This window comes from Argiope bruennichi, chromosome 5, assembly GCF_947563725.1.
Source record: "Argiope bruennichi chromosome 5, qqArgBrue1.1, whole genome shotgun sequence".
In the NCBI taxonomy this organism is placed as follows: Eukaryota; Metazoa; Arthropoda; class Arachnida; order Araneae; family Araneidae; genus Argiope; species Argiope bruennichi.
The window spans coordinates 114,744,400-114,771,080 of NC_079155.1; the positions used below are offsets into that span (position 1 = coordinate 114,744,400).

The following is a 26,681-nucleotide window of genomic DNA, read 5'->3' on the forward strand; positions in this document are numbered from 1 at the left end:
AAAATTGCTTGTATAGAGATAAAATGTATAAAAAAAAATTTGGTTTTGAAAGTTGGAAAGATAGAAAGAAAATAAAACCACCCCAGTGACCCAGTAGCATTGTTTAATTACTTCTAGAGGTTCTTTCACCTTAGGTTTACAATAGTATTGTATTTTTCCCTTAGGTTTACAATAGTACCCTTTCAGGTTTACAATAGTATTGTATTTTTCGAAGCTATAGAACTGATGTTTTATAAAGTTTTTTAATTATTACAGTGAAATATCTTATTGTTATATTTCTTCTATGAAATATTTAATAACCTTACTATTATAGTGTCTTATTTTATATTAGTAAAATTCTTTTATATGATTATAATATATTACCTTATTTAATTTAGGATTTAGATTTATATTAATATATTTGCTTTTCAAAGGTAGCAAAAAATAGGTTAGTTTTAATTTTGAGCTATCATTTGTGTTAATTCTAATCTTTGTCAAAGATTATATTTTAATTCTTTGAAAAATTAGCATCTTATAGTTCAAGCTATCTGTAAAAATAGTAATTATATAGCTGAGGTGGAAATTGTTTAGACAGTCAGATATATTGCTATGCAAATTCACTGAGAATTTTCAAAAGGATTTAGTTACAATCTGCTCAATATGCATATTGATTATTATATATCATATAAATTTAGAATGTGTTATTAATCTAATATGTTAATAGTGTTTTAATTTTGTTGTGTTTTAAGTTTCACTTTCATACAAGGAAAACAGAGCAAAAGTGTCTTTTCTTATCATCTGGCCCTTGATAGCTTGTAGTTAATTTTTGACTTCATAATCAGCAAATTTTTGGTTTAAGGCTTAATTCTGCTTTTTGTTGGTTTAAGACTTAATTCTACTTTTTGTTGGTTTAAGACTTAATTCTACTTTTTGTTGGTTTAAGACTCAATTCTACTTTGTGTTTGGGTCATTTGCATTTTAAATTCATTGAGGGCTCTTTCCCTCTTTCTTGTATGTTGGAGAGTTCAAAAGAGAGAGAAAGTATACTTATCAGATTTACAAGGTTCATATGAACATGTATGAATATTTGAATTTTAAATGAGAGCAGTTGAAGTAAAGTGATACAAATTTTTGAATTTCCATTTAAAAAAAAGCTGTATAACTAAGGACTTCCAAAATGCTAAAATGTTAAATGCAAGATCATCTTAATTATTGTTGTACCGAACAATTACATGATAATTTATTTAAAAAATTATTATTTTCTAGTTACAAGCAAAATTATTTTGGTCCTGTTCATAATTTTAGCAAAATTTAGCTTACTTAGATACTGAAAGTCCCATTTTCTTCTGGATATTTAAAAAAATTTATTACATAAACCAGCTACTGTAAAAATTTTCATAATATGCTTTGGAACTAGAAAACTAATTATTTTAAAATAAAAAGATATACTTTTTAAGAAAATGGTGAATATCTGTATTACCTTATAAAACAGAAATTTTAACATTATCTTCTGTATCGTTGTTTTTTTACTGTCATCTTATAATTCAAATTTATAATATTAAACTTTTTTTTTTTCCAATTTCCATAAATTTATTTTTATCTACTCAGGAGATTTTTATACATTAAAAGAAAATTGAAAATTCATGAAATCAATTTTTATTTGTTTTGAATAAAATTTTATTTCTATTAAAAGTTTGTTGTTGATAACATATTTACTTAATACATATTTGTAATTGTGTTTGGTTATAAAGAAATAGATAATCTCTTTTACTATTATTGTACATTTCATGCAAAAATTTTATGTGATAGAATATTTTATGTGTAGAACTTTTTTTGTTAATGTTTTTCTGTACATAATGCTCAGTGTAAATTTTATTTTCAGCAGCAACTAATCAAAATAACTGTGATTAAGTTTTGAATAATTCATCATGTCTATGATTGAGAAGATGTCTATAACAGGCATCCGGAGTTTTGGGCCAGATGATCGTCAGGTGATTGAGTTTTTCCGACCTCTTACATTGATCCTTGGACCAAATGGCTGTGGTAAAACGGTAATCAGAAATTATTCTGTTGTTTTGTTATGTGAATAAATCTACTTATAATTAAATGCATAACTGAGCTAAAAAGAGGTTTTCTTCCTATGTAATATCAGATTTTTATTACTTTCTGACATATTTCTCTGTGATAGGCTAATTTATAATTTGTTTCTAAATGGGGAGGTTTTTTTTCATTCATATTATGTAATAGTTCTAACCTTGGTAATACATATATTCCTATAGGTTTGTCGCTACTTTGTCAGTTTTAAATATATCACAACAGAGGAATATTAATATTGTGTAGTATGTTTCATGTATTCAGTTTATTGTGCTATTTATTTTCATTTGTTTTATGGAAATTTATTTTTCCAGTGTTGCTTAGAAGAACATGTAAAATTTACTGTAAAAAACTATCAGTAATTTCTTTTCCTGTACTGATTAAAGCATTAATCATATTATAATGTGAGCTTTCTGTATGGCGTTAAGAAATTTTTGCCTTTCAAATAAGATTCTTTTGTGGATTCTTATGAGTCTTTATGTAAAAATAAACATTTAGAGAAAATATATGGTGTTCATTAGTGATATCAGATACCAGTTTACTTGAATTGGGAATTGGTAACTCTTTTGCTCTTACAAATAGATACGTAAATATAGTAGATTTAAATTTAGTATTATATATTAGCTTTGAGGAAGAGCTGATGAGTTTTTTTTACATGCTATCAAAAATCTCAAGGGGTTGTTTTGGCCATTTGGCACAGTTTGAACTTTTGTTTCAGAAAATTCCTACTGTATTGTATGTTTCCACTAGAGATATATTGTATCAATTTGGAGTTGTTAAAATTTCTTTTCATTAATGTGTTTATAGAATTTTAGAGATCGAAAAATAATACCTAATCATTTTCTGCTTATATTTATAAAAATTGTTTCGAAATAACAATTATGTAGCTACAAAATAGGATAACAATCCAACAAATAATCAATTACTAAAACATTCATAGGGCAGTGTGTTAAATACTTGCTTAATATGATGTGTGTGTATAAATGTAGTTGTGAACACATTTAAGTCTTTCAAAAAAATTTTAAAGCTGTTTTTATTTTTTATCATTTATCAGCAAGCATTCCAACAAAATTATGAAAATACAAATGAAGAATTACATTTTCAATTTAACATTTAATCGTATTTGCCTATCAAGTTTATATTTACAGAGAAATGGAGGTCTACTTTTATTTTTAATTGGTTTGATTTCATGTTTCATTTTATATTAATATATACTAAAGCTGATGTGAAATAGTTTGAAACTTCATACTGTAGTTAAGTTGTTACATTAATTGTTTTCATGAATTATGATTTTATTTATATTAATGTTACAGTCCATTATAATAAAATATAAAAGAATTTTTCTTCCACTAGTAAATTTTGGTTTTTCCAATAGAAGCTAAGTTGTGTAATTATGTTCATATGCTCTTTCCAAACTAAACGCACAATTGCATTGAGTGAAAAGACACTTTCTGCTGATGTTTGGATGTAGGCTGATATGGATAAGTTTTAAGACACTAGTTTAAGGGTCATTATTTGATCTAAAGTTCATTCATTTATGCATAATGATTATACAACCATTGAGGTGTAGCCCCATACACAAATCTATTTTCAGAATTATCCTTTAAGCACACAGTATGACAATAAGTAGGAAAGAAACTATTTTATAATTCATGTATTTTTCAGAAGTGATATTAGCACACTATAACCTGAAATTTACTTAAACTAATTTGAAATGTGTATTACTTCTTCTTTATAGTATTATTTATTTTTTCAAAAATAATTTTCATAAAAATGAAATATAATCTTTTTATATCTTTTTTTTTTCTATTTAGACTTTAATTGAATGTTTGCGTTATGTGACTACTGGTGATATGCCTCCTAATAGTGATAGAGGTGGATCATTTGTTCATGATCCTAAAGTAAGTTTGTTCTCTCTCTTATCCTTTGTTTTGTATTTAAGATAAAAATTCAGGTTGTTCTTAGATTTGATGGTATTTTTAATTATATGTTGGAAATTGTGACATTTGTCATCAATCTTCTCTTAGGAGGCAGCATTGAATTCATAATATTCATAAGTTCAAGATATTTAATTTTGAATTAGTATAAAAAAAAATAAAAAGAAATCGTAATTTTATGAACATGACAGCACTAATTCAGATTTTCAATTAGAGGCTAATTGATTAGTTTCAGTAGGTTAGTAGTAGATTTTTTAAAATATTATACAGTTTAAAAAAAGGAATAAATTATCTTTTTCATCCTGAAGTTAGTTAAAATTGTTTTCATCTTTTGTAGCTTTAAAAAAAAAAAAAAAAAAAAAATTATTTTATGCTGACAATTTTTAGTCACCAGCTGGCTGGATATGATTGGAAGCTGTTATTAATTTTCATTTAAACATTTTATGTAATTTGTTGTTAATGGCTTCCCCAGAAAAGTATTTTTTGATATTAAATTTTCAGATATAAAGAAGAGTTATATCTACAAATCTATAGAGTATATATTTATAAAATTATATATTTAGTTTAGAAGGCTTACACCATACTGTTCATTGTGCTATTCATTTCTTTAATTTCCTTTAACTAACATTAGTAAAATTAATCATATTGATCTCTTCTAATAATAAAAGGAGAATATGTATGTGTCATTCTACAGGACAGACTTTTTAACCTAGAGCTACCAAATTTAGCATAAATATACTTAGGAGAGTGAAAATGTGCATCTCTGGGTGATCTGGGTTTGTTTTGTTTTAATTAAAAAATTAGTTCAAATTCTAATGTTTTTTCACTAAAGTTTCCTAAAATACAGTACAGAATTAATTTCTATTTCATCTTAAATTTCCAAATACAATCATTTTAATAATACTAATCTAATTGTCAGTTAATTTTTTGCTCTATTTCCAACTTAAATAATATTGTTGTAATGAAATCGAAACCATTTTTATTGTTTCATCATATATTTAATAGCTTGTTTTTCTTCTGTTATTGTGAGCTAAAGAAGAAGGATTCTGCTTAATATATGTATAGTTTTCATGCAAAATAAGAAAATAAAATTACAATACAATAAAACTTTATTTGCAAATACAACAAAAATTCAAAAATTTTGTTAAAACATTTTTTAAACAGAAACATACTCTACATACATAGGGAATAAGCATTTTTTCCATATTTTTGTCAACAGCAATTGAAATAAGTAAAATTGATGAAATATTTGCTATAACAATGAAAAAAAAATTGGTTTTGATTTTAGCTATGAAATGTATTATTGTCAAATAAAATTAAAAATATAAAAAAATTATTAAAAATAAATGAAAAGTTGTAATTAACAAAGTTATCATAATAGAAAAAACGATCTTTTTATACTTTAAGTGGTGTTACATTCATTTTTGTGCTATACTATTCTTGTAAGTTTTAATGAAAAAATATTAAAGCTTTGCTTGCATTTTTATAAACTAAGATTAAAAAAAAAAAAAAAAATGAAGTGAATATTTCCATTTTTCAAAGTATGTTTTTGTCAAATCTGATATCTCTAGGTATCTAACAAAAGGAAATGTTACAACTGAATATAAAGCTAATGCATTTGTTCAAAAAGCCAGAAATTTTCACTATTAACAAAATCTAATAAAAAGCTATTAGTGAGAAAATTTAGTGAATCAGAAGAGTCTGATAGAAATTTCTAATAAGAAACAAACTTTCATTTAGTATGTAAAATATGTTTTTGTCAAATCTGATAGCTCTAGGTATCTAACAAAAGGAAATTGCTAAAATTGAATATAAAGCTAATACATTTGTTCAAGAAGCCAGAAAGTTTTCACTATTAACAAAATCCAATGACTTGAAAAGCCATTAGTGACAAAATTTGAAGAATCGGAAAAGTCTGAAAGAAATTTCAAATATCTCTATTCATAATAAAGATAAATGCATGTGTTTACATGTGTGTGTGTATTGGTGCTCTTTTGCCAAGACCATTTGACTTAGGGCTACTGAATGCACATATATAAATTCGAAAATTAAAATGTGCAATTTGGAACAATTTATTTTAAAATTTTAAATAATAAAAAAATGAGCAGAAATTTGATATTTTCTCTTCACACTTTCTGAAAATATGGAAAGAAAATTATTTTTACTTCATTAAAAGAAAAAAAAAACTCTTTTTAATGATACAAATTTAATATTATTACAAATGCTTTCTGAATTTTAGCAGTTTTTGAAAAATATGTTGTCTGATTTTCATTAATAGTTTTTCAATTAAATTGTTATCTTGAGATTCAAACCATTTTCATTGTTTCATGAAATATTTATTTAATTACTTGATTTTCTACCATTATTGAAAGCTAAAAAGGTAAACTGTGTTTAATATATGTGTTATTTACAAAGTTAATAAATAAATAAATAATTAAAATAAATGAAAATAAATAAAACCAGTATGGGTGATCTCCCCAAAACTTTCCTACATACTTTCTAATAAAGGTGCTATCCTTCTAATCCACCTGCCTAAAATTGTAGTCCTTGGATTAGGTCGCAAATGCATTACATGGTATTGATGAACAATTATTATGAAATATTGATCGCTGGCATGAATTTTGCATTTTTACTACATTTTTCATGTGACCCTTGGTGACTAATTCCTGGCATTTAATAATAGGTACCCAAAAATTGAATTTGAATTTTGGAAGCATTGTTTCCAACTGACTGAAACCAAAATTTGACAGAACTGTAATTATAGTCACAAAGTTACATGCCAAATTTCACATATTTAAGTCATTGCGTTTTTGAGTTATCATGTTTACTTACTTGTGGAAATATCGATTGACAGAAAATCAATCCTTTGACCGATTTGGTTCTAAATTTTATAGGTATCTATACCTTACATATTAAATATGTATGCCAAATTTCATCAGTCTAGTTATTATCATGTTAACTTATATTCGGGCAGCAGGATAGACAGACTTCCTTTGGATGGATTTCATTAAAACGAAGATGTTGCTGGAAATTTCTTATTAATGCCATATACCTCATTTCATCTGTCTAGCTCAAAAATTGACATCATTCTTTATCACAGATGGACATACAGACTGACATTATGCCAAAATGATGTTTTTCAAATTTAAGGTCAGGTCTAAAACTGGATATTAATCAAAACCTCGAATTCGAATTTTTGACAATTACAGAACTTTCTCTATACTTCATATACAAAAAAATAGAAAGTAAAGTTTTAATACTGCCAAAGTTAGGAGTTAAATGAACCGAACATTGAAGTTTTTAATAGCACTATGATGTCACAAGATTTGTCTCCATTCGAAAGGTTCATGTACATAATGAACATAACATATGTAAAATGATTAAAATAACATGTCTTTAATGTTTTACAATACAACAGAATCATAGGCATGAAATTGTATCTAAATGATGCAACTGAAATGTAACCAAATTAACTGATTAGCAAAGGCAACTAGTTATAAGTAAAGATAAAGGTAAAATTATGATTAAAATGGCATTTATAGCTAATTTGTTAATTTAATTATTATTTTTCAAATATAAAACTAGTTTACTTTACAATGTATTCTTTTTTATGACTGTCAAAAAACAAAAACAACAACAACAAAAATTTCTCACTATTTAAAAAGAAAGGGAGGGAGGAAAAATCAAAAAACAGCATGATTTTAGACTCCAGTGACCACCTGGAAACTACACCTAATAGCACCTAAAATTTCTCCAAAGCTGACTGGCCAATAGTAATGTTTTTGTTGAGCTCCTAAAATAATTATATTTAAAGCTTTGTAATTTGGTTATAGAAGATTTGAACCTTTTTTTTTAGTTTACTTTTCAGGAGTATTTTATTGATTACGATTCACAGCATCGAAGGACAGCATAAAATACATATTAGTGCTAATCTAATTTGTGTTTTAAGATATTTTCCAAAGGCAGTAAAATATTATTCGAAAACTGTAGTGAAATTTGTAGTAATTGCAGTTAAGAAAATCATACAATGGGGTATTTAACTTCAGAAGCTGAAAGGATGTAGCATTTACTTATATTCCCAGATATATCACCAAGAAAATTCGTTACTGAAGATATTCTGTGTGTGACAATTTCAATAATGTCTAACCTGAAACATTTGGTTTAGTTATAATATATATATATATATTTTCAAATCTGGAATAGATACTAATAAATAATAAAATTTCCTATCTAATTTGAAGATAACTTTCCCTTTTGTCATTTTTTAAATATTCTACACATCTACCGTGTGTCTTTGATTTGAGGAATTTATGTGATATTTGTTTTGTATGTTTGATCTTGTGCATCAATTTTTGAAGAAAAAATTACTGATTTTTCATTTATTAATAGACATATAAATATGATATTAATCTGATGAAATTTTTTTAAGAGCATTTATTTTTATTGAGAATATTATTTTTTATTAAGAATGTTTAATGTAGATAACAAATCATTATTTGTAGTTTGCCGGTGAACAGGAAGTAAAGGCTCAGGTCAAATTACAATTTAAGGATGTTCTGGGTAAGAAAGTCGTTGTCACAAGATCCTTAATGGTGACACAATCCGTAAGTTGCCCAGTTAAATTTTTATTTATTTGATTAATTGCATTATTTTATCATATAAACATTTATTCTTATTATTTTTGCTAAGCAATAAAAGGCTTTTTGTCTTCATATAAATGAATTTATCTAGTCATTATATTTACAAAGTTTATTTAGTTTGCTTTTTAGATGTGTTTCCAAATTTTGGAAAATAATTTTAATTAAAAAATTATTCTAAACTTTTATATGCCTAACATCTTTTTATATTATAAACTAGAGTCCTTTTTCATTTCTTTGAGTTTGAAATAACTAATTCAAAAATTACTGTTTCAAGTTATATACAATTTTCACTTTTCACTATTCAAGAATTTCTTAAAATATAATTCAGACGCATTCAGACGTTGTTCCACTGTAATCAGACCCATGCAATGCCAAGAAAACATCACTCAAACCATAAAATACCATCTTGAAGTGTTATGGCAATGTAGTTGGGATCATCCATGCTTTCATGCTGTTTTTGCCTTATCCGAACTCTGCCATCTGTACGGTGTAATTGAAAATGCGATTCATCAGACCACATGACACTTTTCCAGTCATCTACTATTCAATCATTATGCGCCTTTGCAAACTGGGGACATCTGCTCTTGTTCAAGGCTGCCAGCAGAGTCTTTTGAACAGATTGTCGGCTCCCATAGCCTATACAGTGTAATGTGCACCGTACAGTTCATTCAAAGACATTTGAAGTTTCTCCTTCATTAAGATTCCCTGTTATTTGACGTACTATTGCTCTTCTGTTGGAATGGACAACTCTGGCAAGTCTCCTTTCAGCTCGAGTATTCAGTAACCTGTGACGACTACAAGCCTGATGTTGAGACCCAGTTTTCTGTATATGCCCACTCTCTGTATACGTCAGTAACTGATGCTCTCGAACACTTCACAAGAACAACCGTTTTGCAGATACTGGTTCCAATGCTTCAAGTGCCTACAATCATCCCACATTCAAACTTAATTGAGTCACGTTCTTTGCTCATATCTTCCTGCGTAACACAGTGCAATTGATGAATTGATGGTTCACTTGCCTTGCATTTCCTTTTTGTAGCTATCTCGCCCTCTAGCAGCAACACTGTAAAGCAATAACTCATTTTGCATAAAACTGTCAGGTGGTCATAATAATTTGGTCACTCAGTATATATTATCATCCACTTCCATGTGTATCGCTGGTCAGACTTAAAAATATTCCCACCCTGTGTACCTATGTCATTATCAGATATGAAAAACTGAAATCGGTTCCTTTTAAATGTTTAAATTTACCAATTTATCATTGTGCTAATAAACTTAAGTGTAAACAAATTGTGTAGATCAATGAGTTGAGGTCTGATGTAGATTCATTATATTCTTTCTTCACTGACCAAATTTTGTATTTGGTTATGCAAATTTTTCTTTTAATGGATAATTTATTTCAATCTAATCTTAGTGATTAATTTAGATTGAGTGCTCCCAAACAATATGGCTGGAGAAAATCCTATTACGAGGACCCAAAACTTTTAGTGCATCTTTATCTTAAGTGCATTGCAAATAATATATATACATATATATATATTTTAAATTTCTTAAGCACTTTGCTAATGTTCATGATATTTTCTACTATAATTTTCATTAGTTAATCTGTGGCATTGTTAAAAGATAATAGCATGTCTAGATAAACACATCTTTTAATTTATTTTTTTTTATAAATTTCTTTAAAACTCTATGAGTATATAAATTAATCAAATGTGGAAATTGCAGTTATGAGTCTTAAACATAGTTTATCAATTTTTAAAACTTCATTACTTTGAAATGAAAATTATTAGATCAAAATTATTGATTGATTGGTGATCTATATAATTGAAGTCCGAATATTTAACAGAATTAATTATGTATTTATGGCAGTTGTAGTACAGACAATTGAAAAAGTAAATCTGATAAATGTATTTGATTTAGGTGAAAAAATTGACTTTGAAAACTCTAGAAGGCACTGTAAAACGTTATGGTCCTCATGGTGAAGTAAGTATGATTTTTATTGTGTTAAATTTCTACCAATAATAAAATTTCTGCTTTTTAAAAAATTTTATTACCAATTTTTTTAACCATTTTCCCGCATTTCTCTATTTTTTTTTTTAATCAAAATTATTTATTTTTAAGAAGAAAGGCTTTTCCCCTGACTTTTTATAAATTTATTTTTCTGCTATTATTTTAATTTATAATGACTTTTTATTTTACTTACTCATGTTTGGATTCATTACTTGCAAGTGATATTAAAAGTGTACTACATAGAACATTTCTTGTAAATTTTAATTTTATTAGTTGATAATTGACGTATAGTGACTAGATAATACTGTAATAATTGGTCTGAAAAAAAGATTACAAAATATAATATTTGGAATACATCATTCAAGCCTTATAATTTTTTTTTCTAAGAATGTGTTCTTTAAAAAAAAAAAAAAGGAAAGATTTTTATGTGTTAAATTGACTGAAAATTTTGAAATATTCATATCATTCATTTTTCTTTGCAATTATTTGTTTTCACATCTCAAGCTATTATAATTACAACTTGCATACTGATATGGCTCATTAATAAAATTATTTTAACTATGTTATCTCTTTTAAATATGTTTAAAATAGATAACATTTCTTTGATAGGAAAAATATCATTCAGTATATTTTCCAAATATTCTTAATTAAATTATTTTGAAGCTTTATAACTGAAACTTATATAAATACCTTTATTATGGAAAATCTAGAAATTCTGCAACTCAAAAAATGCATTTCTTAAGAGTTATGTAGAATTTCTGATACAAATAAAGTTGAATATTACAAATCACAATGTATTTGTCATGTTTATTAGTAATGTAGCAATATAACTCATTGCTGCAATTTATTTTTAATATGTCTAAGAATGTTGTTGTTATTCTTGTGCACAGTTTCTCTAGTGAAATCATACTGAAATTTAAAATTTAGCAATGCATATTTTTTCAATAAATTGTGAAAAAGTTAGTCTGCCTCTGACATATATGAATAGAACATTTAAATAAAGTTATATAAATAGATTTTAATGTATTTTTATGAGTAGTAAAATTCTTTCAATTTATTTTACTTTTCATAATATGTTATATAATTTTCTTTGCTTTTTAGAAAACTGAATTAAGTACAAGATGTGCAGAAATTGATGCAGAAGTAAGTCAATTTAAGAATTTCTAATTAAATAATCTGGAAGTGCATGGTTAGACTTTTGTGTGCTGAAATTAGAATGTATTTTAAATGTATACTTTATTTCTGTTTATTAATAAAGTTGAATAAATTAATATATTGTGCACATTTTAATTTTGAATTAATATATTGTGCACCATATACCACAGAGTTATGTCTGAATCAATTCTTGAGATATCTATATTTTCTAAATAAGTCAAAATTTATTGGGAATCACATTGTTTTCCTTTGAGTACAAGGAATCTGTCTGAAATTTTGTAATAGCATCTTTATTTTTAGATGAATCGTAAATAGCTGCTGATTTATATATTTAAAAATTTGAAATTTAGTAATTTTCAAAAAACATTTAGCATTTGTAAATATTTTTATCTAGTCAGATATTACATTAGTTCATTTTTGATGTTATTATCAAGCAATTTACTACTTATGGTGGTAGCTCGTTTAGAGAAGAAATATCAGAAAGCATTTTTTTAAAAATTTATTCTTTTAAATACTGCTTGTAAATAAAAATTATTGTTAACTGTAAATCATTCTGTTGCAATTAAATTACAAATGAAAGTTTAGAGAATCAAAACAAAAGAACTTTTTTCAAAAAGAGAACTTTAGTTCGTCAGTTATTGAGTTTTTTTTTATTGGTTAGCATCATAAAATAATAATAATTATAAAAAAAACATTAAATCTGCGAGTTTTTTTTTAATGTTTTCTCTAATGTCATACTAGTTTGTTGATTGTTCTCTTTTGTTCATTCATTCATTTTATGTTTAATCAATCATTATCTCTTATACTTTATGAATAATTGAAATATTTTTATTGATTAGTTTGCTGTATTGATTTTGTAACGACAAGCAAAGCATATACAATGCAACATTTTTTTGATTACCAAGAAATTGAATTGTAGTTCAGTATGACTTATCTTAATCTTTGTCATTAATCTCTGTCATTTTCTTAAGCCATTAATAATTGATTCATAAGTTTTTCTGTTGCTCTTGAATTATTGCTCTTGATTTCATTCTCATCTCAGAGAAATTTCGATTTTATTTTCTGTTAAATTCTTGATCTTGAAGAAAGTTTCTATTTACATTTTAATTGATTATTGATTCTTTCAAGTTGCTTCTACCTTTCAGATAAATCAAAATGCTTTTATTTGTTTTGAAATAGTATAGAAATGATAGTAAAAGTTTAAAAAATAAATCTAAGCAATCAATATATCTTTTGAGGGTATATTTAATGGCCTTCTTTCTAAATAAAAAAATAAACAAAAGAAGTATATTATTTTATAGGCAATCTGAAAAATTATGAAATTTTTTGCTAGAATAAAATTTAATTTTTTCATACTATTTACATAGTCTTCAGTTTTAATGAAGAGAAACTAATAAGTAACAGAAACTGAATAGAGTAGAGAAGAAAACTATTTCCTTAATACACACATACACACGCACGCATTTACACACACACACAATAAATTCAAAGTATTAGTGTTTTTAAAATTCTCTTTCAAATGACTGAAATTTAAATGTAAAAATGCTTTAACTTCTGAGTTTCACAGTTTCCCCACATCTCTCAAAATCTAACCATCATTATTTTAACTATCTTAAAACCACTGTGAGTATTTCTTTAATGGTAGTTCCAGTTTTACTTTCAAGATAAGGATTTGTTAAAAATTGCCAATTTCCTCTTTCACCTTTTTTTGGTTCTAAAATTCTTGTTAGTGAACCAGGCTGCATTTCTCTCCAGTAATTATGGCTCTGACTGACTAATAATAATGTTTGAAGAGTATATACCATCTTTAATTCGATAAATTTTAAGATTGAAATAATTTGAATTTGGGAGGGGATGGATTTTTCATCATGGCTGCATTTTCATTCATATAAGATTCTGCCGCACAACTCTGGTTCTCTTTTCTTTTACATGTGTATATGAGAAGAAAAAAAAGAGAGCAAAAAAATATTTAACAAAAATAGACCTTTTTTCTTTAAAAAAGTAGACATTTTACAGAAATAAACATTTTTCAAAAATAGACATTTTCCACAAATGAAAATAAGAAAATACTATATCGGAATAAAACAAGCAATAATAATAATTATAAGTATCTTTAGGAAATACTAAATTAACAAATTAGACTCAATATCCAAATCTATTATAATGTTGTTTTCCTGCTTTCTTCAATTTTGTTTTGATGTGATGAAAGGAAAAATGCATTGTGTCCATCTTATATATATATAATTTTATTTCATTTTTGTAAATAGTAATAATAATAAAAAAAAAAAAAAAAATGGAGAATTGTTTGAAAATTAAATTTTATCTAATATTTATTAGAATTAAAGTTTATTACATTAGAATTAAACTGTCATTTTTGAAAAATAAAATCCTTTGTTATTAAAAATGTTACAAATATTATGAAATAAGTTTATTTGAAAAAGTAAAGGCATTTTAACTACAAATATATAAAGCAGTCTATTATTATATATTTGTTTCAATGATTTCTGTCTGATGATTTTCTGTTCATAGAAACATGCAAATCAAAATAAAATTAGAAGAATTTCATTGATATTTTGCTATTACTGTAAGCAAGGCAAAGAAAAAGCCTATAATTCTGGCTTTTTTTTTTTTTTTTGTCAAAAATTCAATTTTATTATGTTCTTAATTCTTTGCTAACTTTCATTACAGATGATTGGGTTTCTAGGAGTTTCCAAAGCAATTTTGAATCATGTCATTTTTTGCCATCAAGAGGAATCCAATTGGTATGACAGTTTGACTTCTTTGTCTCACAAAAATAATTTATTTCATATTCAAAGAAAATAGAGACTAGCAATTCGTAATTCAAACTTTAATTAGGCCGAAAATTAGAATAAAAAAATTGAAAGTAGTTTTGATTTATATAATGAATCCAGGCAATTGTTTTAATTAAATTTCTAATGAAGACAAAAATGAAATAGTCATTATTCATTTTTATACCATCTTCACAGAGAGATGAAAGTAAGAAGAAAAATAGATCCAGCTTTTATCAATTTCAGATTGCCCAGTTATATTAAAACCTTTCATTTGAAGCAAAACTGAAATTAGGTTTTTAGATTGGCTTTAAAACATTGAATTTATGCAGAACAATACAAGAGAGCTCTTTATCATTTTTCGAACTAAGTAAACTCTAATTCTTTTTTAAAATTTATGAAAATTGATTGCTTAATCGATATATATATATATATATATATATATATATATATATATATATATATATATATATATCCAGCACCTCTAGAAAATTTATAATTATTGATTTACTCTATTTCATATTTGAATCTATATGGAGCCTGAGGAGGAGTATGCTACAACTATAAATTATGTTGCAGAATGTTGTCAGATATTCATACAATTTTATTTATAAATTTTAATTTATTATTATTTTTCTAGAATATTTATTTTTAGGACTTTTTTATTATCTTGTAATTAATATTTTAAGTATGAAATGGGTATGAGAAAAGTAAATATGATAATACTTAATTTAAGTGAATCTAAGAATATATTTGCATTTATTCTTAATGCAAAAAACTGTTCCTTATGTGGATTTAAAAATGTTCAAAAGTTTAGAATAGTTGCTGTTTTGATTAGGGTAAGGTAATTACATCAGTTAATTTCAGAATTATAAAGTCCAATTGAATAAATCTCTCTAATTGAATTTCTTATCACTACTTTCTATTGCCTGTTCATTACAAGTTCCTATTAGCTATATTTCAATATATATAATATATATATATATATATACACATACATACATACATAAATTCATACAAGGGGTGTTCAAATGAAAAGGTACGGAACGTCGTAACAACGTAATCGTTAACATATTTGTCTACGCCGCTATGGGAGAACTTAGCGAGACATCTAGGGATGTGATTGGTGTCTCCGATGTAGATCGGAGCAGGCGCGAGCGTCAATAGGCAAGATGTTGTTTACCTTTTTTTCGACGTCTTAGGTCTGCCACTTGTTGAATTCCTCGAGCACAGAAGAACCATTAACTCTGATGGGTACTGTGAGACAACTCGAAGACTATCAGAACAAAAGACCAGGGCTGCACACGGAGAGTGTGATTCTGTTCCATGATAATGCATGTCCACATGTCTCCAGGGTCACACACGCGGAACTGACCAATTTCAAGTGAGAGCAGCTCGACCATCCGTCCTACAGCCCGGACATGTCGCCCTGCGGTTTTCATGTGTTTGATCCCCTGAAAAAACATCTGAAAGGGAAGTGCTTCAACTGGGACGGCAAACTCAAGGACGCTGTAAAGGACTGGGTCTCTCGTCACTGCTACAGGAATTAGGGGAACAAGGAATCCTTCAGCTCTAATTAATGGGATCATTGTGCTCAGGCCTATGGTGTATACTTGGAATAAAGTCTTCATTTATACCCATAGTGTCATTTCGTACCTTTTCATTTGAATAACCCTTTTATATATATATATATTGTGCCTCTGCTTTTTATATATGCTATACCTGCTTAAATAAAAGCTTTTTAATGTGATCCAAAAGAATTTTGCATTTTTCTCAGAACTCTGTTGGTATATTAGTTATTAATATTAATAGTTTTATTAATTTTTCTTTCATTTCTTAATCTTTTAAAAAAAATAATCAGATTATTTCAAATATATAATTTCTGTTATTCTGACACACATTAATATTTTATTTCAGGCCTCTGAGTGAAGGGAAAGCTTTAAAACAAAGGTTTGATGAGATATTTGCTGCCACCCGTTACATAAAAGCATTAGAAGAGATTCGTAAGAAAAGAAATGAAATGGTGATATATTTATAGATTTTCATTTCTCTAGCTTGTTTTTTATTGATTTCTGCCTTAACAATTGTGGTTAATTTTTTACAGACAGGTGAAATTAAAATATATCAAACACAAGTTGATTCATTGGTAAATAATAAAAGAAAAGCAGAAGAAGTAAGTTCCATTTTAACTATTTTCATTTAATTAATTTTCCTTGAAATACAATGCAGGATTTGGCATTATTTTTATGGTGACATATTCATACTTTTTAATTCTGAGTTTCTAACATTTTATATGCTGAGCTTAGTGAAATTTGAAAAATTACATTACATATAAGATTGTCTAGTCTAATAATAATTGCCTAAAAGAAAATATTAAAAAAATTTTTTTTACTGAAATTCAAAAGAAAATCAATCTTGCAATTATAACTTTTTTTTACCTTCTTCATATATCTATATGTATAATTATATATTTTTAAATTTACTGATTTTACTAATAATGGGTGTAAAATCTGGTTACACACACACACATACTATTATTATTATTTATATTTTTATTAATTTGTGATCCTTTTAAGTTGTAACTTATCTGTTTTATTTGTGCATAAAGTAAATTAACATTTAGTTGAAAGCACGCTGCACTTTTAAAGTTTCTTTTACCCTAAAGTTTAAGTCTTCAGATATAGAATTTTCATATGAATACCTCTGCCTTGACTTGTTAACCATTATTGAAATGCTACATAATGTTTTAGTTTCAAAGAGATTTGGAATCCAATGAATCACGTCTTTCTGCATGTAGAGACTCCATCCAAGAACTTGAGAGAAAACTTCAGCCTATTTCTGTAAGAATCATTTATATAAATTTAATTTGATTTTTTTATTTTTATGTTATCTTTATTATTTAATATTTCACAGTGACTTATAGTTTCCTTAATTTAAAAAAAAAAAATTCTAATTTACTTTTTTTACTGTGTTTTTTCCTTACAGAAAAGTGTAAAAAATTTCTTTTTGTTTGTTTTAGATTTTGAACTTGTTCTAGTCTATGATTTTAAACTTGAAAGGATTTGAATTGCTTTCTTTCAAGGAATATGTTCCTGATAAATATATTATTGTTCCTGATGCTAATGAAGAATTTTTAATTTAATGTAACCAAACTTCTGAGGCAAACTTTGTTGTTGCCTGAGAAGTTTGGTTGTTATAATATTAATTGGACTTGAAAACGATTTTCATTATATATGAAAAATATACCCAAAAGATATACCTTAACTCTTAAGTTATTTTTAGTTTATAGTATAGAGCCTCAAAATATCATTCATTTTTGCATAATGTTTGCATTTTGGAGTCTTAATAAATATTTCTAGACGCTGTTATTTTCATTGAGTTTTAGAATTGATTGATGTTCTTTTTTTTAATAATAAGAACATATAATTTCTCATTTTTGATCTATATCTATTTTGTTGAATTTTGAATAATCAAACTAGATATATTAATTGATCCTCCTCTAATTTGGAACTTGAAAGAACCATATCAGAATATATTTATAAGAATTCTTATAAATATATTTTGATATTAAAATATATTTAAATATAAATAACAAATTAATAATGTATTGATGTGTAGTTATATTTATTTATAAAGATGTTACAAATATATTTTGATAGGTGGAAAATTGCATTGTATTTAATCAATCCTTATAAAATTATTTTGATATGTGAAAAAAATTAATTAAACTGCAATAAGCAGTTAATGTATACTGTATGTTATATGCAGTACAGTTCATCATTTAAAATTTTTATTTGCTATGAAGCTTTAATTTGCATCCTTGGTGGATTGTAGAGTTTGTTGATAGACTTTTATTTAAAAATAGACAGTATAAAATTAAATATTCTTTATTACTTCAATTGTTTGCAGTTCTGACATAACCCAACCTACCTTGAAAAATTTATAATGTTGTAGCATATAATAGAAAAAAAAAAAAAAAAAAAAATTGAAGGGTTTGAAACTTTCTTTAGGAACAAAGTAGAAAATATGATTATTCTGCTTAATGAAGAAACTCATTTATTTTGGATAGATATTTGATATAAATAGCTTCAATTTGCATTTTTTTACAATATGTTTTTATTTTCTTTGAACTTGAAATTCGAATAGTTAATTGATTATTTAAAGAGATTTTTCTTTAATTTTTAGGAAAAGTTACTGGATATCAAAGCTAAACAAGATAAGATAGGAAACTTACAAGGGCAACTTGGTATGTTAGGTTTATTGATTATTATTTTATTACCTATTTGAGTTTTGCATTTTTTTTTCATTTACCATTATATTAAATATTCTGATTTTAAATCTATAATTTATTGATATTTTTAATCAAATCTAAATAGTTATAATTAATATAATATTATTAGTGAGAATATTTAAAATTTTCTTTATTCTTTCTTTAAGTAAAGGTATGGTAATAAAGATATTTGCTTGTATTATTTTCTAGGAATTTCATATATAAGAAATGTGATAATTAGATTTTAAGAGATATTTAACAGATAATACTTTAATTTTCTTTTTCAAAAACAGTCTAATTAATAATTTGATATTTAGAAGCAAAAGGTAAAACCATTAAGCTAAAGTTGAGCAGCAACAGTTTGCTGTATGTTTGTTAAAACATAATTTATTCACCATGCAACAGTTATTTAAAGTTTCTTCAAATTATTAAATATAATTTGAAAAATTAAATTATATTATGAAAATTGTGATACTTATTACTTTTTCTTTTAGATAAAAGTTTGGAACTTATAAAGAAGTATGAAAAAGATGAAAGAGATTTGAGAAAATCTATTGGAGATAGTTTATTTGAAGGATCTAAAGAAGATCTTGAGGAAGAAATGCAGAATTTCAATGCTTTTGTATCTCAGAAGAGGAAAAAGCTTGAAAAGGTAAAACCATTTCTTTTTAATGTGATTAATAAATTTTTTTATTAAAATAAAAATTGATATTTTTTTTAAATAAATAAAGTATTGATTAAATTTAAACTACCCATTAATATTTGTGTGTGTACTTTTTCTTTTCATGTTTTTTATGGCTCATTTCAGCTTCAGCAAGAAATGTCAAATCTTCAAAAGAAGTACCAAAATGATCAAAAACTCAAGGCTAAACTTTTAGAAGAATTGGGTAAACTGAAATCAGAAAATGAGGTAAAGTATAATTTTGCTTTAATTAAAATTTATGTGCTAGAACTGAAAATTTAAAAGCCAGACCATTGACATATATAGGTTAGATTTAGTATTGTCTATTATTTTAATTTTTGTATATTTATTAGAATATATATTTATTTATTTTAGAATTAGTGAGAAAATTTGATCATAAAATTTCAGCTGATATGCAAAAAAATATCACTCTCCTCAATATGAAGGTTGGATATTCACTCAAAAGTTATTCCTCATTAAAAATCTTATCTTAAATTATTTTTCTTGCATCTTGTATCCATCTTAAATTATTTTTCTTGCATCTTGTATCCATCTTAAATTATTTTTCTTGCATAGTTACCTATTTGTTTCATTCCCAAAAAATTGCAATTACAAGTTTTTTTTTTATTAACGATTTTACATGAAACAAGATTAAAATCAGATCTTTAATTCCTCCACAAAGTTTGACAAGTTACCATGTTGATGTAGCATTGAATAGTAAATAATAATACCCTTTATCAAAGAAAATTCTGAATTTTTTTTACAATAAGTGACAAAAAGTCTGTGATTACAAAGCAGACATTGTAGCTATATAGGAGCAAGTTTGCCTACAATTGGAAATTTAATGGTAACCATGTATACATGTATAATAATATTTAAATTTGCCTAAGTTTTTTTGCTTAAAACTTCAGATCAACATTCATTATATCTTAGGAAATTATGTTCCAAATATTAATACTATTCCTATTATTTCAGAAATGAAATTGTTTAAATTTTTTAATGTTCTTTTCCTTCTTATTAGTACCATATTATTATGAATAGCATTTATTAAAGGAGAAACTCAAAATGATTTTCAAATCTTTTTAGCGCTTCAAGCAAAATGTATCTCTCCGAGATTCTAAACTTAGAGTTTTGCGTAAGAAATTGGGCTTGGGAGATCTTGGTTTTGATGAAGATGAACCTCTTGAAGATTCTCAAGTTCAAAATGTAATGAGGAATTTAAGGCAACGCAACAGTGCCACACAAAGTGAATTTCAAAATTGCAAGGTTTGTATTTTTTTTTTTTTAATATTTTATTTTGTGTTTGTTGAACAAAGAACCGAGAATATATATATTTTTTAAATATTGAATGGAGATTGTTTTAGTTCATCAAAGTTTGCATTTTTTGAAACTCTATTAAATTATGTTTATGTATGTCAGAATTACCTGTTATATTTATATGCTTGAAAGAAAACAGTTCTGGAAACATTCAGTGAATCTATTATTATATTTCTCTAAATATCTCATATAATCAGAAGCAGGATAAAATATTGCAAAATTGAAAAATTCATTTATAAAGTGTTTTAATAGTGAAGTTGTAGGAAATGGAAACAATGGCAATTATATTTGTTAATACTTTATACATCTTTATTGTATAGATATATTTTTTTACTGTTATCTTACTTCTGAATATATATAAAAAAAAGATGCTGCAAAAAAAAAGCAGAATCTTGCTATTAAATATTTAAATTCTCTTAAAAATAAGTTAATGAGATACTGATATATGGGGGAAATTGTTAAATTATTACAAAAAAAAAAAATGGAGGTTACTTCATATAGCAATTTTGATACATTTCTTGTGTGAAAAAATAGTGCATTTTAAAGTTTTTAGTGTTAAAAAAGAGGATAAAATATTCATTTCATGGAGCAACTTTTGGACATCTATATGAACAAATAAAAAGCTTTTAAATTCTTTTATATTCCTAGCTCAAACATGAGTCAAATGAGAATCGTCTTCAAAATTTAATCCAATCTACATGTATGGAGAAAGCTCAAAAGCAAATGCAGTTGTCTAACAATAATCAACAAATGGTAAGTCTTTTAAGTGCTATGGTAATTTCTTCATATTGCTCAATATAACTGCTGCTAATCAAAGAATGCTTTAGTCGGTGTTTAGAAGTTACTAAATCATCAGAATTGTTATGCATTTTAAAATCTAGAACATATACAAGAATTTATGTAATTTTTATAAATAGTGTTTCATAAGAGTCTTAAGTAACTGACATGAAATTTCCACTGATAGAAATATACATGAATGCCATAAATGAATACAAATTGTGAAACTGTAAATTAATCATTAATTCTTATTGAATATTATTTTTTTCCTTTTAGTTATAGGAAAGAACTTTCAGAATTTCCTTTTTTATCTTTTTCTTCCTATAAAAGAAAAGACTTAAGCTAGTTTAACAATAATTTATTCAAGTTATTGTTATTTGAAAAGGTTTCTTGCCGGGTTTTTTTTTTAATAACTATACAGTGAACATTTAATGTGGAGTAATAATTATTGTGTATGTAAAGAGCTTATTTGATTTCAAAAGATATAAAATGTTCACATGAATACACTTTTTATTGTATTGTAGTCTATATACATTTGTAAAAATCATAGCTTTTGTTACTTTTTTGTTTTGCCCATTATATGTAATACTATCAAGATTAAAGACAAATTAAATCCTTTTTATTGTTAAATATACATTCAAATAGATACTTAGTGCTTTCATAAGCCTCCAGTTGACAAGTTAGAATTTTAAGGAAGCTTGATCTGAACCTCATTACTATAAAAGATTTGATTAAGGCTTCTTATCTTATATACCGAATCAGAGTTAGATTTCCAAATAGACAAAGTTGATAAATGCTTAGGAGCCTTAAAAGTTGATGATTATTCAAGACTTCTAGTCTTTTTTTGTAATGTTATTTTTAAGGTAATTTAATTTTGTACATTTATTTGATTTATATGATACAACATGTATTCAAATTAAAATCAGATATCATTTAAATTTCAAAATACTATTTATAGATTTTTTTTTCCACTTTTATGAATTCACATGCAAGTCAGTGTAATCTAGTTTGCTTTGCAATTGGTTAACTGACTCATCATAAAAACCCAGGCAAATTTTCTATTGCAATATTTGGATTTCGTAAAAATTCTTTTTATTTTTTTTATCATTTTATTAATTTTTACTTGGTTAACATTTATTATTCTAACTCTCTTGAAGATGATCTGCAATTAGATACTATTTTATTTTGTTGTAATATCTGTTAATCTTATATCAATTAGATTAAAATTTATAAATATACATATATATATATATATATATATATCTGGTTTTGGAGGTTAGAGGGGGAGCTCCAAAACTTCTTTTGTATATAGACCCCTTGCATTCTGGCTCTGTACAGAATGGAATGTTTTATTTACAGAAAGTTCTCATTGCATGTAAAATAGTTGTTTTGATAGCATCATTATTACAGAAAGGAAAAGTTAAAAAAAAATAAAAATAGATTTTGCTTCAATAATTGAATATTAAATCATATTTATTTCCTGTCTTTTCTTTTTTTATAGGCTAAGAATAAAACAACTTTGCGCAATATTAATGATGAATTAAATCGTCTGGATTCATTAGCAAATCTTCAAGATACTGTTGAAAAAGAACTTCAGGAACATGTAAGTCCTTTCTTTTTTGTAATTTTTATATTGTATTTAATTATTCTGCCCAATTCAACCAATGCCTTTGTCAGAATTTTGTAATAAAATCAATAACATTCTTTGAATAGTTATAATGTTGTTATTTTTATTTGTTCATCGCCTGCATATCATATATGATTCATATTATCTTTTCATTTACTTTGTTAAACATAATAAGTTGATATGGTTATTTTCTTATTGACAGTTCAGGATAATGAACAACAATTCTAGTTTAATTATTTTAAAGACATTAATTAGAATAATGAAAACATTAATTGATAACAGTTAATTGGCTTCTTCAATTGTTTAAATGCTTCTTTTAAACTGTTTAAACGTCTTCATACTTTCAGTCTTATAAATATGAAATCATTAAATATCTGTATCTTGAATAGAAAATAATTGTTTTTTTTAAAATTACGCTATAATTATTAATATAAAGGTGCATCATAAAAAGGAGAGTTTTCATTGACTTAGAATATGTGCTTTAATTACTAGTTCAGTACTTTTAATTAAAAAATGGCAATTTTGTCTTAACAGTATAAAAATTTGAGCTTTTCTTATGAATTGAGTGAGATTTGGAATATTATAAGAAAGGAAAGGGAATCATGTATATGTAAACTTTAATGAATAAATCAGAAATGTTATTACTGATTTGAGTCTATAGACACATCTTACCTTTTTTCATTGGTACATTTTGTAATTTCATTGTTAATTAAAAAAAAATAATAATGCATTGCTTAATACATCTTTTTTTCAGTTTATTTTAAGTCAATTGTATGATGTTTAATACTTCCATCTCAATTAAACATTAGGATGTTTATAAACAGTTTTTCACAAATCTATTTTTCTGTACTTTTTATGTAAAAAATTTAATGGTTTATTTTTCTGTATTTGTCAATTACTGTGTCTTGTAAATATTGTAAAAAAGTAGCTTTAAAACAATGATATTTTATCATTTACCATTAATTTTGGGGAACTATGAAATGTGTTTGAGCCAGAAATTGAAAATTATAAACAATTTTTTTCCCTGTTAGGAAGAAGAATTGAAAAATGTAGAAAATTCTATCAATGTTGATGATCTTCGTCAAAATTTATCATCAAAGCAACGAAAGAGAGAAGAATATGAACAACAACTAACAGCATTAAAGTTTGCATTTTTTTATTTCATTATTTATAATACATATAATTTGATTTGATTAATTTTTTCTGAACTTGAATTCTTCATTTTTAACAACTGAGGCTTGACGTATATATATTAAGAGGCACCGTTTACATGAGTTGAAAAGCAGTTCTTATGATTTTAAGAAATAACCTTCTTTATAATTATTGATGTTCATTCTAAATTTGCATATTTTAATTTTGTTTGATTTTGATATTTTTGATTTTTTAAAAAAATATCTCATATGTTTTGAAGTATTATGATTGAATTGTAATGCTTGTCTTACTTCAAGTTATTTTTTAAATTGTTTTAATTTCATTTAGTATCCTTAAATGCAGAAATCTATTTTAATAGTTTTATTTTTTAATATAATTTTTCATTGTAATTGTGAGTGCAAAATAAATGTTACTATTTTTTTCTTTTTATAATTCTTTTGGTTACTATTGGTATAAAATTTAAATTAATAAAATTATAATTTTTATTAGTTTAGAAATTTTGATTTTAATAAATTGCCTTTTTATATGTTACATTTAGTAAATGAATCAATTCTTTGTATTTTAAGGATGCTTCAGTATTAATTCTTGAATTAAAAAAAAAAAAAAAATAGACATTGAATAGAGAGAAGGTTACATTAAAATTTAAATATATTATAGGAATTTTATTATAGTATAACTCACATTATTATTTGTAACATTTCATATTGGACAGAATAGTTTTCATATTATACTTTAATTATATCATATACATTAATAATGTCTTTTCCTTTTAGCCAGGAGATGAATACTCTTCAAAAAGAAAGTAAAATACGCCATGAAATTGATTTAGTAAATAAAGATATTAATACCAAACAAGAAGCCATTGATAAAGTGTAAGAACTATTTGTAAAAATTGCTTTTAATGACATATTTCTTTTAATAGTGTTGATTGCAACTTTTTAAATATTGATCTCTAAAATTTTAAGAAAATTGTGAACTGCAAGAATAAAATCAATCAAAGAGTTTATAAACAATTTTACTTTGTAAATTTAAGGGGGGGGGTGTTTAAGCATTTAAGTAAATTAACATTAAAATCTAATTTTATAATGAAATGTTCTATGTTTTTGTTGTTTATAAACCACAGAATTATTGGTAAAATTTATGTGCAATTGATTTATTGCTAATATGTATTTATATATGACAATGTAATTGCTGCAAATTTAGAAATTAGAAACAGATTCCTTATTATATTTTTAAAAACTAAGTAAATTCTATTTTTATTTTAAAGATATTTTATTGTTTATTATTTATTTAGACAAACAGCATCCTACTGTAAATAGAAAAATTTAACTTTTCATTCCTTTCTAATATTAAGCAGTTTTATATTTTGTTATTTGATTACATGTTTTCTGTTCTTGTACATGTGCTTTAAAACAGTAATATGAAGTTGTTGTATATGATTTGCACTAGATTTTTTCTAAATTCCTGCTTTTCTTCACTACTATATTTTAAATTTCTTCCTTTTTAGTTCACTTTATATTGAGATTTGAATGTTTTACCTAGCATTGTTTTTTTTTTCTCTGTTTAAAACAAAAATGGTGCAACAAATTGGTTTTTTTGATTCTGCATTTCTTGTTGAATTTAATTGTTATAAGTTTTAAAATTCATTTTTCTAGGAATTCTCGAAACAAAGATACACTTTTACATCTTCTTGGTCAACTACCAGAACAGGGTGTTTGTGATAAAGTTACCACATTAGTGAAGTAAGTAATGAGTTTTATTAAAATAGATATTGGTTAAAATACATTTAATATGTTATTTTCAGTTTTAGCTTCATTTCTTTTATGAAAAAAATGGTGTGATTTTATTTTTAGATTTTTCATTGTTTTAATAAAAATCACCAAGTAATGAAATATTTTATTTGTAACTTTTTCTTTGAATTTTGTTTTGGGTTTTAAAAAAAAAGTATTTTCCCCCCTTCAAACTTTTATCTTTATATATGTAATATGCATTTCTTTTTAGCAATTTAAATAAAAAAGTTGATGAGTTGAATAAAAGTCTAGAGAAGGAGCGCTCTAATTTATCTTCTCTGAAAACAACAGAGAAATTTCACTCGTAAGTTGATAATATTTTAAAATTCTCTCTTGTTCTTTTTCTTTACATTAAAAATTAAAATTATTTATTGTATTTATATTTTTTTCATATGTACTACAAGCTCATGATCTTGATCTCTCATTTTTATTAAAATTTCACAAAGGACTTCATAATGCGTC

At 25.2% G+C, this 26,681-nt stretch overlaps 1 protein-coding gene across 3 annotated transcripts in view; it reads left to right on the forward strand.

Annotated features, from left to right (window-relative positions):
• The window catches only part of LOC129968757 (DNA repair protein RAD50-like), a 48,069-nt gene that overhangs the window by 925 nt on the left and 20,463 nt on the right, over positions 1-26,681 (forward strand). For 2 of the 3 annotated variants that reach the window (XM_056082981.1, XM_056082982.1), the window contains exons 2-20: positions 1,862-2,030; positions 3,888-3,974; positions 8,513-8,614; positions 10,571-10,633; positions 11,762-11,803; positions 14,504-14,577; positions 16,522-16,627; positions 16,709-16,777; positions 17,355-17,444; positions 18,790-18,850; positions 19,369-19,526; positions 19,683-19,784; positions 20,643-20,822; positions 21,522-21,626; positions 23,152-23,253; positions 24,309-24,421; positions 25,203-25,301; positions 26,085-26,171; positions 26,431-26,523. In XM_056082981.1, the coding sequence (XP_055938956.1) occupies positions 1,908-2,030; positions 3,888-3,974; positions 8,513-8,614; positions 10,571-10,633; positions 11,762-11,803; positions 14,504-14,577; positions 16,522-16,627; positions 16,709-16,777; positions 17,355-17,444; positions 18,790-18,850; positions 19,369-19,526; positions 19,683-19,784; positions 20,643-20,822; positions 21,522-21,626; positions 23,152-23,253; positions 24,309-24,421; positions 25,203-25,301; positions 26,085-26,171; positions 26,431-26,523 (1,856 nt within the window). In that variant the 5' untranslated portion in view covers positions 1,862-1,907. The remainder of the gene's footprint in view (positions 1-1,861; positions 2,031-3,887; positions 3,975-8,512; positions 8,615-10,570; positions 10,634-11,761; positions 11,804-14,503; positions 14,578-16,521; positions 16,628-16,708; positions 16,778-17,354; positions 17,445-18,789; positions 18,851-19,368; positions 19,527-19,682; positions 19,785-20,642; positions 20,823-21,521; positions 21,627-23,151; positions 23,254-24,308; positions 24,422-25,202; positions 25,302-26,084; positions 26,172-26,430; positions 26,524-26,681) is intronic. The other variant, XM_056082980.1, reaches the window with a different exon arrangement.